This window comes from Globicephala melas, chromosome 12 (assembly GCF_963455315.2).
Source record: "Globicephala melas chromosome 12, mGloMel1.2, whole genome shotgun sequence".
NCBI classification, from domain to species: Eukaryota; Metazoa; Chordata; class Mammalia; order Artiodactyla; family Delphinidae; genus Globicephala; species Globicephala melas.
The window spans coordinates 72,252,208-72,266,132 of NC_083325.1; the positions used below are offsets into that span (position 1 = coordinate 72,252,208).

The 13,925-nt window shown below is 51.9% G+C and overlaps 1 protein-coding gene across 2 annotated transcripts in view; it reads right to left on the reverse strand.

Moving 5' to 3' along the window:
* KLHL29 (kelch like family member 29) overlaps nt 1-13,925 on the reverse strand; it is a 310,779-nt gene that overhangs the window by 132,076 nt on the left and 164,778 nt on the right. The window contains exon 3 of one of the 2 annotated variants that reach the window (XM_030858308.2): nt 12,090-12,419. In XM_030858308.2, coding sequence (XP_030714168.1) covers nt 12,090-12,374 — 285 coding nt within the window. In that variant the 5' untranslated portion in view covers nt 12,375-12,419. Of the gene's footprint in view, nt 1-12,089; nt 12,423-13,925 lie in introns of both variants that reach the window. The other variant, XM_060309498.2, reaches the window with a different exon arrangement.

Genomic DNA, 13,925 nt, shown 5'->3' on the forward strand with positions numbered 1-13,925 from the left:
ACTGTGGTCCAATACATATGACATAAAATTGGCCATTTTTGCCATTTTTAAGTATACAATTCAGTGGCATTCATGTCATTCAAAATGCTGTGCAACCGTCACCACTAATCCAATACTTTCTCGTGACCCCAGACAGAAACTGTACCCATTAAAGAATAACTCTCCATCCTCCACTCAGCCCCTGGTAACTTCCAATCTACTTTCTGTCTCTGTGAATTAGAGCATTTATGTTTATAAAGCACTTTTGCTTTGCTATTTCATGTGGACCTCACAACAGTCCAGTGAAGTGGACCCTGTTGTGTCCAGATTATAGGTAAGGAAGCTGAGTCTTGGAGAGCTTAAGAGTCTGGCCTTGAATGCCATCTCCTGACCCCAGCCTGGGGCTTTTCCCCCCATTCCTGGGAGAAATGCCTCCCAGAAAGAGGACGGTAACAAACAGTGACCTCTTCCTGCTTCTTTCTGTTCCCCAAAGCAGTGCTGAGCTTACAGGGGAGGCAGCCACAAGTCATGGCTGCTTCAATCCTGCCTGATATTATGGGTCAGCCCATGATTCTGTGGCATCTCCAGTGCTTAGCCTAGGTTTAAATCCAGGGGAACGCCTGAGGCACCCACAAGACAGAGAGCCCTGTTGAGTGTAGGTATTGCTCCAAGTCCATCCAGCAATACCTGAGGGCAGTTGTGATGATCTAGCCTGGCCTTCTGGGATGGAACAAGCCAAAGCAGTCTGAACGTAGCCACAAACGTGGACACCAGCCATGCACTGTGTTGTGGACCAAAACAAGAAACCCTGAGAAAGAGAGAGAAGTTGTGGCCTTGTGGCTCAGTGGTCCCCAAGATCCTGCATCTGAGCAGTGTCTACACCTCCCACATGGCCTGGCTGTTAAGGGAAGGAGGTCGGGCCGTCACATCTGGGAGGTGTGGGGCAGGACGACGGAATCCTACACTTGCTTTGGGCCTGATATCTGCAGTTGTTTCAAACACTGATGAGCTCAGCTGCTTCAGTGGGGAGCCCGTACTATCTCTTTAGAAGATGCCGCTAACACCTGGGGAAGATGTTAATGGGAAGATGTTCAGCCAGTTGCTCGTTCAACAGATTTCACTGAGGACTGTCTGGGTGGGGCCTGTCCGAGCTAGATGCCTGGACTCTGGAGCTGGACTGCCCAGGGGTGAGTCCCAGCCCTGCTGAGTGATTGTGGGTAAGTCACCTGGTCTTTTTCATTCTAAGCGGTGGTTGTCATAACGACCTCAGAGGGCTGTGATGAGGATTTAAAAAGTTAATGTTGAGCAGTGTCTGGAACAAAGTAATGACTACACAAGTGCCTTAAATGAAATAAACAAATGTGAAGGGTGCAGAGAATTACAGGCAAATGGGAGAAAAATCCCAAGGAGGTACTAATAGCTGAGAGATGATGTTGTGATCCCATGACTCCAGATGCTCTGGGAGAGACGGGAAGAGGCACAGGACCTAGGGCAAAGGCCTCGATGTGGAAAATCTGTGCTGCCAGTGTGGCTTTGTTAGCTGCACACAGGTCCCGAGAGTGAGCCCATGAGGGCTTCAGTCTGGCTCACATGCAGGCCCCAACTTCATCCTCATCATAGGCACCCACAGAAATTACTCTTTTTTGAAGACTCATCGACCACATAGATAAGGCGTAGGTAAAGATGACGTCAAAGGCATTCATCCTCCCTACCCCAACAGTAGGTGCTAAATAAATGAATAAATATTCATATGCATAAATTTATCCATTCTGTCCTCAAACACTTACTGAGAAACTTTATATGCTTGGTATCACATGTGCCTTATTCCTATGGAGTTCACAGCCTAGAAGGAGACATATTAATAAATGGATAAGTACCATATGTTATAGTTATTTACAGGGACATAAAGAAATGTGTCATGGGAGAGAAAGAAATAATAGCATTTTTTTTCACCACAGAGGTGTTAACATTTAGGGTGTCGGTTGTAGGATGAGCAGGAATATTTCTGGGCAGGCAAGAGAGGGAATGAAAATTCTGGTAAGAGGCAGTGGCAAGTGCAGAGGCCCTGGGGTATGAGAGCACCTCTCATGTTTGGCGATTGTGGCTGAAGTGGGTGATGGGGGTGAAGCTCTCAAATGACCCATGGCTCAGGCACTCCAGTGTGTTGGTGGATTTCCCTTGGACAGAAACCTGGTCCCGTGAAGTGTGAGGGTCATAAGCTACGCCAATGGGGTTGGTATTCAGGGAAGTAATAGAGAGCAGAATCCTTGTACACAGAATCCTTGTAAACAAATAAATTCGTTTATTTCAGTGAGCTGAAATAAACGAATAATAGGTAGAGGGTACTCACAAAGGCTGCTGCAGCCATTTTTAGCAAGTCAGTGTGCGGGGTGAGGTCCGGGAGATGGAAGAAGGCATCCAGCTTGGGAGCTGTCTGTGCAGTGGAGGCAGTTTTAAAAATCATTTTTTTATACAACCAGTAAATGCATTATCTCAGGTAACAGAAGCCCAGAGGAAGGTAAGGATGCAGCACAGGGCTCTAGTTCCGTATTTCTGGAATCCTCTTGTTTTTTCTATTCCTTGTGTGTTGGCTTCATCCTGAGGCTTGTAGCATGATGATTATAGCAGTTCAAGGCATCAAGTCCAGACACGACAGCGTCCAGAGGAAGAAGGATTTCTTCTTTCTTGTGACGCTTCCTTAGAAGCAAGAAAACCTTTCCCAAAGCCCCCAGATAGGATTATCCTCATGTTGCACTGGCCAGAATTGGGGACCCTTCCTAAACCAATGATGCGGAAGGGGAAGGGGATTACCATGTCTGGGTTTTTTTTTTTTTTTTTTTAACGTCTTTATTGGAGTATAATTGCTTTACAATGGTGTGTTAGTTTCTGCTGTATAACAAAGTGAGTCAGCTATACATATATCCCCATATCTCCTCCCTCTTGCATCTCCCTCCCACCCTCCCTATCCCACCCCTCTAGGGGGTCACAGAGCACCGAGCTGATCTCCCTGTGCTATGTGGCTGCTTCCCACTAGCTACCTATCTTACATTTGGTAGTGTATATATGTCCATGCCAATCTCTCACTTCGTCCCAGCTTACCCTTCCCCCTCCCTGTGTCCTCAGGTCCATTCTCTACATCTCCACGCCTGGTTTTGAATCATCATAATCCCAGTGGGTACTAGGGTTCACTTCCCCTAATCATGGGAGGTGATGGACACCTGAACAGAACTGAGACTGGGTAGACAGCCAGCAACGCCCAGGACAGACCTCGAAGGTTGTTTTGTCAAGCCTGGAGTGGTTCTCCAGCTTCTGCACGCCCCCAGTGAGGGCTACCTGACTCACTTGCAGGCTTGGCCATTCTACCTCCCTACTCCTACCTCCTATCCCCTAGCCCGATGGCTTTACGGCCACTTCTCACCTGGTGAAGGAATTCTTTAAGGAGTAGGTCAAGAGTCTGGATCATATTCAATGCCAGAGTCTGGGGCTGAGTTGAGCAGGGCAAGAAGCACTATACTTGCTGGCAGCCCAGGGAGGGGCCATGGGGAAACCCTTGTGGCCTTCCGGGAGCAAGAGAGGACAGCAAGCTTGATTGAGCTGTCTGGGCCTCCGGAGCAGGTCTGGCAAGAAAAGGCTCATGTGGTGACAGAAGAGTGTTTTTCTTAAGGGACCATGGCAGGCATCAGCCAGCAGTTTAAGTCAAGAGAGGGACGTGCTGAATACTGGCCTTCTGTGATCGGAGTGGGCACCTTGCTTCTTTCCCAGCTCCCAGGACTCCTGTCATGGTTCCAGAGGGTACAAAGTATTCACTTCTTCTCCATGAAGCATCAGGAGAGGGGAGACTGGGAAGGCAGGACCCCTACCCTGATCAAAAGGAAAGGCATGTGGAAGGCGTCTCTGAATGCACACTGATGCTCTGCTGAGTTCTCACGGCTATTTATTTGCCAGAGGAAAATGAGGTTTCCTGCCTACGGGTTCTAAAGATGCAGATTCCCAATGCAAATGAATACACCTGGACCAGTGGACACGGCAGCAGAGCTGCACAGAGAGTTCTCCTAAGCCTTCATTTTAGGGCAGTGAATGTGGTGTTGAAACATTGATAATCTGCTACTTTCCAACAGTGTAGCTCTGCAGGGACTCCACCATGACTCTTCTCAGTGGCATGATGTTTTAGGAGGACTAAAGCCAGTGTGGCCGCCTGTGTCATGACAGTGAATAAAATAGGGATAGAGTCTGTCTGGGTTTGGAGGAAATTCTCGCTGAAACGAAACTACATCTGTAGATGCTGATGGCGAACAAATGATACCGAGGGGCGAGGGGCGTTCAACTCTCCTTTTTATGTTTGTTTCCCTGAGTTATTTTTAGTATTACAGACAGTTTCCAGTTAAAAATGGGTTGGGTTCTGAAAGTTCATTTGTAATTTGGCTGTTTAGATTTTGGAACATACTTTCCCTATAAAAAAACAATGTTATAAATGGTGATGAGATTCCCAGGCTAGTTCTCCAAAGCCTATTTAACCCATAATGTAGCTGAAATACTGTCCTTCTGCAATGAAAAAAAAATTGTTTGATTGCAACATGAGTAATTAAATGAAACAGGGAAAACCATTAAAACTGAATAAGAAGTAGATTTATGTTCATCTTGAATGATGCTGTTTGCAGAAAACCTAATTTAATTTAAGAAGAGGCCTTTCCAAGTCCTTTTTGGGGAATGGCACGGGATTTATCCTCTTAAGGAGAAAGAGCCAGGACTCGGTCTGATCTGCAGCTACTGAATATGTGCATCCTATAACTGGCTCCCTTTCTTGATTTCAGGCTCATCAGGAAGTCTTCCGGTCTAAATTTCTTTTCTTGTGTGGACTCTCACAGGGAGAGAGTCACTGCGCAAAGTCCATGAAAGTGGTCTCCTTGGGTTGGATTTTTGATTCTGAATCAGTAGGTTAGCATCTGTCCTTGTGAATGTCCCGGGAACAGCAGTGTCCCAGTCCCACCAACTCTGGGGCAGTGATGGGATCAAGTGTCGGAGCCTTTAGGACTAAGGTCCAAGTCCTGGCTAGTACCCTACAAGGTTCCCTGGGGGCCAGCTGCACTGCCTTCTCCCTGGCAGCACAATCCTCGCCAGGTGTCTCCTTTCAGACCTCCCTGGGCAGCTCTGGGTGTGGATGGCATGTGTGTCACCCAGGTGTGTGTAAGTCACAACTGTCCCCTGTTGATTCTGTCTACCAGGCCATGTAGATTGATTGACTGATTGATCAGATTGATCCTGTTCCTTCTGTTTGCGGCATGCGAGCCTTGGCCGGAAGCTAGAGGGTGAATAACTGTGTCTAAACAAGTGTGCTGGCAACACTGGGGGGCATATGGCAAAAATGACCACAAGTGCTTCCCATCCTTGCATGTCTGCCCCTTCGCAACGTGGTGTGGCACCTTCTAGCCAGAGGCAGGGTTTTTTGTTTTGCCCACTTCTTGAATCTGGCTTGGGCATGTGACTGCTTTGGCCAATAGGATTTTAGCAAATGTGCCTCAAGCAGAGGCTAGAAAGGCACTTGTGCACCAAGCCTTGCCCGCTTGCTGCTCCCGGAGGCCTGAGACCCTCATGTGAACACGCCTGCGACAGCGGTGTGGAGGATGACAGGCCACACAAAGAACGGAGACATCTTGGCTGACGGTCCACTAAGCACAGATGTGTGAGTGAGGCCATCCTAGATCATCCACCAGCCACTAGCCACCGTTCAGCTGACCACAGACAAAGGAGAGAGCCCAGCAGGGATCAGCCCAGCCCAGAACTGGCAACCAGCCCACAGAACTGGGATGGTTTTAAGCCACTAAATTTGGGGGTGCTTGTTATGCAGCAAAAGCTAACTTATATACCCTACTGGCTCCAATCAAGCACATCTTTTCACAACCTTCCTTTGGAATTCACAGCTACCTTTCATCCAGACTATGGCTCATCCCTTACAAACATGGGAATTTATATAACCTTCTCCCCTCTTTTTGCCCCCTGAATCAGAAACCTAAGAATTCAAGCCACTCAGGTTTACCCTCCCCAAACTGTAGGCTTTGACATGGATGCTTGGTCAATCATGACATTTTTCAATTTTGCATACGCTTGGTGACCAATGGATAGGCTTTAAGTCAATGAGATACAACCCAAACTGTGGCTGCCACTTAAAGTGCAGGTCAAACCCATTAGCTGGGGCTTCCCTGCTGGCGCAGTGGTTGAGAGTCCGCCTGCCGGTGCAGGGGACACGGGTTCGTGCCCCGGTCCGGGAAGATCCCATATGCCGCGGAGCGGCTAGGCCCGTGAGCCATGGCCTCTGAGCCTGCGCGTCCGGAGCCTGTGCTCCGCAACTGGAGAGGCTACAACAGTGAGAGGCCCCCGTACGCGAAAAAACAAACAAAAACAACCCATTCGCTGGGTACGAACATGCACAAGTTGTCTTACGATGCATTATCAGTGCCTGATAATGTATCACAAGGGAGACCACAAGTTCTTATTCATGGGGCAAGAAAGAGCCTTCTAGAGAGAAGCACGCACAGTCTGGAAATGCGCTACAAAAGGGGCTTCAGTGATTTTCCCAACTGAGCGCATTCAGTAGCCTTTGGTTTTCAATGTGAATACAAGAGGAAAGAGAGGTCTGCTTCTCACTTTGTGCAAAAGCCGCCTTTATCCATTCTTGGACCCCCCGGAATCACAGGAGAGGGGGGGACCCCGCTGCATCGGGCCTTGTGGTCATTCACATGATTCTCTATAGAAACCCCAGATCATCTCCCCCAAGAGGAACAATTCTCCAAAGAATTTAGGGTGCACGAGGAAGACGTTGTCTCCAGGGTCATTGCTACGATGACAGACATTCCCCTTGAAAGGCCCAAATGCCCATAAATTAAAAAATCTGGGTGTTTGGTGCTCTGAGGATGGAGCGTGCAGATTCCACGGCCCCTTTCGGTTTTCCCTGGGCCTGTGACACGGGCTAAGTTTCTCTCTTCCCGGCCCAGATTTATTTTCAAGGGCTTAGCTTCAGGGAACGATGGGAATGTTTCAGCTCGCATCAGGCAATGAATGCTCCTGACCACAAGGAGAAAAAGCCCCCAATACATTTCACAGACATCAGCGAGGATTCTGCAAAGTCCATTCTTTCGAGAACAAAATTGCATTTTATGAAGCCATCCCTTTTCTGTTTCATCTGTCAAGCAGGTTTGCTGAGAATAATTTAAATTTCATGCAGCAGCAATTGCAGGGCAGCGGTGCTTCCTTTCCGTCCCATAAACAGGCCTGGCTGCCGAGTCTCATTTCTGCTTCTCAGCGGCACCCTCCCCATGGAGCCGTGACTGCCTGGAGCCCAGAGTGCCGGGGTCAGGGGTGGCGGTGGGAATATCCAATGAGCTTCCCTTTAGCCTACTGGCTCCACCCAACAGGTGGACTGGTCTCCCCCAAATGTATGGATATTTGGTCAGACCCCGTCTCTGATTTACCTTTTTAAAATTAACTTTTATTGAGTGTTTAACAAGTGAGGTACTGTTCTATGCTTTTCTACACATATTAATTTAACCAATCCTCACAACATTTCCATGAGAAACATACTATTATCATTCCCATCTTATAGACAAAGAAACTGAGGCTTAGAGACGTACGCAGCTCCTACATGGCAGAGGTAAGATTCAAACCCAGTTCTGTTTGACTCAAGGGCTTGAAGCTCTCACCAGCTGTGCCATGTTGAATTGACATAATCTTTGGCCTAAATTTTTCTGCGTAAAACACAAGATGTATATATATACATACCCATTTTCTTGCCAAAATTCAGTGTTTGCTGCCAGCTAGGTGGATGAGAGGATGGGAAAAGTTACTATAACAATGCTGCAGTATTGGTTACCATGCTGAATGCACTATACCAGGCAGCCTGGTGGGGGGGAAAGGAGCCAGTCCAGCCTGGTTCTTTCTCACTCCCTGGGTGACCTCTGCAAGTCTTTCTTTCTCCAGGTCTCACCCTTCTTTTTTTAAATATTAGGTTCTGTTTTTTTTCTTTTTTAAAAATAATAAATAAATAAATTAATTAATTATATTTTTGGCTGCGTTGGGTCTTCGTTGCTGCACGTGGGCTTTCTCTAGTTGCGGCGAGTGGGGGCTACTCTTCGTTGCGGTGCGCGGGCTTCTCATTGTGGTGGCTTCTCTCGTTGCAGAGCACGGGCTCTAGGCATGTGGGCTTCAGTAGTTGTGGCACGTGGGCTCAGGAGTTGTGGCTCGCGGGCTCTAGAGCGTAGGCTCAGTAGTTGTGGCACACGGGCTTAGCTGCCCCGCAGCACGTGGGAATCTTCCCGGACCAGGGCTCAAACCCGTGTCCCCTGCCTTGGCAGGCAGATTCTTAACCACTGCACCACCAGGGAAGTCCCAAGTCTCACTCTTCTGATCTACAGAATAGAGGGGCTGTGTGGCATGGTTATTCTACTCCTCCTGGGCTCTGGGAATTTGTGTCCTAGAGGATCAAGAGCTGATCTAGGCCCCAGGGAAGCAGTTTATTGGTCTGAGCAATGACAGAGTGTGTCTGGGGTGTGTGTGTGTGTGTGTGTGTGTGTGTGTGTGTGTGTATGTGTGTGGGTGCATCTGGCCAGGCCCTCCTCATGCCTCAGTGGCCCAGGAGTCTGTGCTCGTCCAATGGCCTTTTGGCCTTTCATCTAAAACATGCAAGAAATTCTCAGGGCCCGGAAAAAGGAAGAAGCCAAAAGATCAACTCAGGCCTGAAGGCAGCAGTGACAGAAAGACTTGTCATCACTTGCCTAACTAGCTGCTGGGAGCATAGCCAGCCCCCTGCCCTGGAGACGCCCGCAACTAGCTGCTGGGAGCATAGCCAGCCCCCCGCCCTGGAGACGCCCGCAACTAGCTGCTGGGAGCATAGCCAGCCCCCCGCCCTGGAGACGCCCGCAGCCCCCAGAGCATGTGACACTCAGCCTGCTCCACGCCCAGCCCAGTGGGGATGCTAAGGCCTGACAGTGTTGACACTTGTTACCTTGTTGCGGACCTTTCCCTGAGTCCTCAGGGGTGGCTCGGGCTCACATGGGGCACTAGACTCTTCAGTGAGGAAGCCAGGCCAGTACATTCAAGCAGCCTTTACTAGACGCGGGGCAGCAGGAACACACAAAAGGAAGAGGAACACACAGCCCTGCTCCTGGCTTCCATGCAGCTCGCTGTCTCCCCCAGTCTTCCACCAGAGGGGGGCTTTGACCCTGTGTAGATACTGGGCTTTCTTGGAGGAAAGGGCCCAAGGCTGACAAAGGCTTTAACACACCTCCCCTCCGTCATCTATCACCAGGTGGTGCTGACTCAGTTTCAGTTTGAGGCCCGCTAGATGCCCTCTTCCCTCCAGCCCATCTTGCTGTCGTGTCACCTTGGTCACGTCACGAGGTCAGCTTGAGGCCTAACCACTCACAAACCCAATTCCTCTCCCTGCCTGCTTGGGGCCTAGCTTCTGTTTCTTATCTGAAGACTTACCTTTTCCTCTTGGTGAGGCCAGCAATGATCACCTTTCCTTACAGGGGCATGGCCTTGTCCCATAGGCCTCCTCTGGGTGACTGTGACAATGGTGACGACGATAGCACCTCTATAGGACTGTTTGCCGGGCTTGGCTCTGTTCTGAGCACTTTACACGAGTTTTAACTCACACAATCCTCACAACAGCTCTGACGGCAGGTACTACCACCTACTCCCGTGTTACAGAAGTGAGGCCCAGAGAGGTTTGGCAAGTCATCCAGGGTCACTCAGCAAGCTATTCTATTCTATTCTATCTCAATAGAATTCAAATCTAGGCCGTCTGGCTCCAAAGTCTGTCTTTATCCACTCCATGAAGCTGCCTCTGTCCACAACCTCAATGGGAGAGACATTCTCAAGTCATTTGTCCAGGCCACAGATTCATTATATTCTGGCCCGTGAGCTCCCTGTGGGCAAGAGCCTGCCCTGGGCTGCTCAAAAGACGCAACTTGTTGACCAGGGAAACCGCAGATACCTCTGTTTGGCCTGCCTGTCGCTTGATGCGGTCCTCGTGTAGGGTTAGACAAATAGGCTGGGGACAGGCGTCTGGGGGGTCGGCAGCTAGGCAAGAAGGGAAGAAAGGCACCAGGGCCCAAGTTCAACCACAGCGCCCTGGATGGAAGACACTGCTGCCTGCTGTCCTCCCTGCCTCCACACACCCAGCTCTCCTGAGCATCCCGAAGATTCCAAGGCGCAAGCAGCACCTCTGCTTGACGGAACAAGGCCCTGCAGGTGTGAAACTGGGCTGGAGGTGGCTTTGGGGGCAGGTGTGCTGAGGAGCTGGCTGTCCTCACAGGCATGAACTTTCAGCCCCTATCCCCTCCCAGCCGCTCAGCTCAGTCCTTGCCCAGCTGTTGTTTTCTGTCTGACGCTGGGTTCCTTTCCTCCCATGTGCTGTGGTTTGGAGCCCAGCCAGTTAGAGCTGCTTGGGAGCAAAGCAGGAGCTGTGCGGGCAGGGCGGGCCCTCGCCGAGAGGCCTCGCCACTTCCCTCGCCTGGCGGGGCCCAAAGCCCTGAGGCACAGCCTGACACCGTCCCTAAAAAGGCCTGCATCCTTGAGAGGGCAGAAACCATCAAGTGGGCTCCCAGGTCCATCTCCTCTCTCTCCACCTGGAGCCCCCAGCAGTCAGCTCCAGAGGCTGCCATCCTCCAGATGGCCAACAGCTGGCCTAGCTGAGCGGCTGCCGGATGTGGCCGGCGGGGCAGCCGGCTGGGTCCGCTGGGCAGAGGTCAACGCCTCGGAGAAGTGCTGGGGGCTGGCGCCTGGGAAGGAGCGTGTTTGGCTGGTCTGGGGGTAACATGCCCAAATCACCCTCCATCTCCTCTCCCCTTCCCTCCCCACCTCAGTGGGGCGGCGTATTCATAACAGGAAAATAAAATCAATAAGGCACTGCAGAAGATGCCAGTGCACTCCGAGCTGGCCTCCAATAGCTCCATTGTCTCGGGCCTCCGCCGGCAGCACTCGCAGTTATTAATGGGAAGCGGGGCTGAAAGGGAGTTTTGAAAATCACCGAGACAAAGGCGCGGCACACCTGGAGCACGACTTTCCAATACCACGGCCGCCTCACAATGGCTGGGGCCGGGGCTCCCCGACCTTTAACTTCTCCCGCAACTTTTATGAAAGCAGAAAAGAAAAGACTAGACACACACACACACACACACACACACACACACACACACACATGCGCGCGTGCACACTGGCCCTGAGATGCTGAGATTCCCCCCTAGGAGGCGGCTCTGAATGGCTGGCAGAGGCAAAGTGGCCTGCAGAGCCCCTGCTGGCCCAGAAGACAGGACGGCAATGAAAGGGCCTCCTGCCACCGGCCTGGGTCCCCCTGTCCCTTCAGGGGCTCTGAGCGGCGTGAGGGGGCCCAGCTTGTCCGGAATCTAAGCAGGAGCCTTGGTGACATTTTCATTTTGATATCGCGGTTGGTAAAACAAACTTCTTTCTGCTGTCAATCCCCAGGCTTAGCCGCCTCCAGAAGAGGGGGAATGACCTGGAACTAACACCCCCGAGGCCTGGGTCCCCGAGGAGGGCCCACCTTGGACCTGCTCCGGAGACTCGGTGTGCCTCCATACTCAACTGCAAGGTGGTGACAAAAGTACTGATGTCATGGGGTTGTCCGAGGCTTGGAGGAGACAGTGATGTGAGTGTTCCCAGTACTAATACTGGTGAATAAGTAGCAGATTTATGACCATTTAGGACTGACTGCTGCTCAGGATCTTCTTCCAAACCCAAGTAACCGGTGCCCCAGAGGGCTTGCCTGGCTTACAGGCGCCTGGTTAGGAAACCCGTGTTGCCAACCGGGAGTTTCATGGTCATTTCACTGGCTAAGTACCCTTCATCAACATGGCAGAGGACAACGCGGGGCCTCAGCCACCTGCTTGTCTTCCCATGTTAGTCACAGAGAGAGGCTTCATGGAAAATAAAACCACACGCACTTTAACTTAAATAGGTGCCCGGCGCAGCTCCAGGGCTGCCCACGCTCTGGAGAAGGCAGCGCCCAGGGAACGGGCTGTGGAGCTGCCCCAGGGCTGTGGGGGAAGCAGGCCCCTCTGGCCGGCTGCTGCTCACAGCGGACGCCAGGCAGGTCTTACCTTGGTGGTGACGGCAGAGGCAGAGCTGGCCACGAGGCTGGGGATGGCCTCGCTGCTGCCGGTGGTGCAGGGCGCGGGAGCTGTGGCGGGTGTGGGCAGCCGGGAGGGCACCCCGGGTAGTGGCAGGAGGCCGGGCCGGGCGCTGAGGCTGCTGGCTGTGCCGCCACCCGCCCCGGTGGTGGCACTGCAGATGCTGGTGGTCCCATGCGTCCCGTTGGCACTCCACTCGCGGCGGTCCCAGCCCACCCGGTAATCTCTTTCGAAGCGGCTGTGGTGCCGGGACATCTCGGTGGGCCGCGGCTGCTCCTCACGTGGAAACAGAGGCCGGACCTGCTGGCACAGAGTGGAGAGGAGGATGATTTAGACCAACGGCAGCCCTGCCAGGACCCGAGGAGGACAGCACTGGCTTTCAGCATCCATTAAGCGCCTTCTCTAGGCTCAAAGAAAGGGCTCTCGAACGTTAGCTCATTTCATATTCACAGCGAGCCCACAAAGCATGGATCATTAGCCCCATCACAGACGAGGAATAAATGACACGTCTGGGATCACGTGGCAAAAGTACAGTCAATGAGCTTTGAACCCAGTCGCAGTTTAGAGTAATCCTTTCTGGTTGGAGCATCACCTGCACGATGCAGATGTGCGCCTTCTAATTATGACTTGGGATTTTATCCCTCCATCCCCACTGTGAAAACAAGACCCCGTGGACCCCCCCGGCTGCGTTTTCCTCAACCCTGTGATGGGGTGAGAGCGGCCACGTCTGTAGACTCGCTCTGTGGTGAACAAGGCCCTTGACATAGATCTCATTTGATCCTTGGAGTGGCCTGTGACGTGGCAGGGTCGTCCCCACGTTACGGACCAGGGAGTTCATTCAGAATAAGTGATTCCCTCGAGGTCAGAAAACTAGCAGGTGAGAAAGTGGCCGGGATCTCCAGCCTCCAGACCGCAGCTCAGTATACAGCTCAAGTCTGAGAAGGTGTTAAGCCTCCGGGACTTGAGAGTTTTCTTTCATAACCTACAAATCCCTTGCTGGCATCAGAGCCCCCCGTGCTCCCCGGCCTCTGTCAACCAGACGATCTCCCACACAACTTTCCTGAATATCCGAACATAAGGCCCTCAGTGTTGTCATGGAGACCTAGACACACCAGATACTCCGAGGGCCTCCTGCATCGTCGGGGATCGTATTTTGCTCAGCACGACGGTGACTTGCCTGGCTCCCTGCCAGCCACCCTCGGTCAGGAAGGATGTAAAGATACAGGAGACGCTGTCTCAGTCGGAGGGGCCTCAGCGAGGCAGAAGCAGAGGCAGATGGGAGAACATAGGCAGTGCCGGGGCACCGATGAGGGTGAGTGTGGGGCCTGCCTGCACATCACATCCCCAGCCCTGCCCTTGCTCAGGCACAAGGGATGTGGTCATCTGTGACTCTTTTCCATTCTCCACCCACTTCCTGTCTGGGGTGTGAGCTCCTGGAGGTCAGGGACAGCTCCTGGATCACTTTCCTATTGCCCCAGTCCAGCTCAGCCTGGGGACTCCGGAGTTGTTGGCTAGTAAACTGACCAGTTTATTTTTAAAACTTCTGTTAAGCCTGATCCTAGTCTGGTCTTGGTACATCCAGAACTAGTGGCCAACTTCTAGCGCCACAGAGCCAGAGCCAGGCTCAGCCCAACCTGGGTTGTGGCTGGCGGGGCCCTGGCAGCCACTGTCCCTTCCCTCGGCACTGTCCCGTCTTGCTGGGCACATGACCCCGAGGCCTGGGCTCAGCCTGCAGGCCTACCTGACGCAGAGCTGACCATAACCTCTTAAGTTGGATGGTGGGTTCACTGTTTATTTCATCACTAT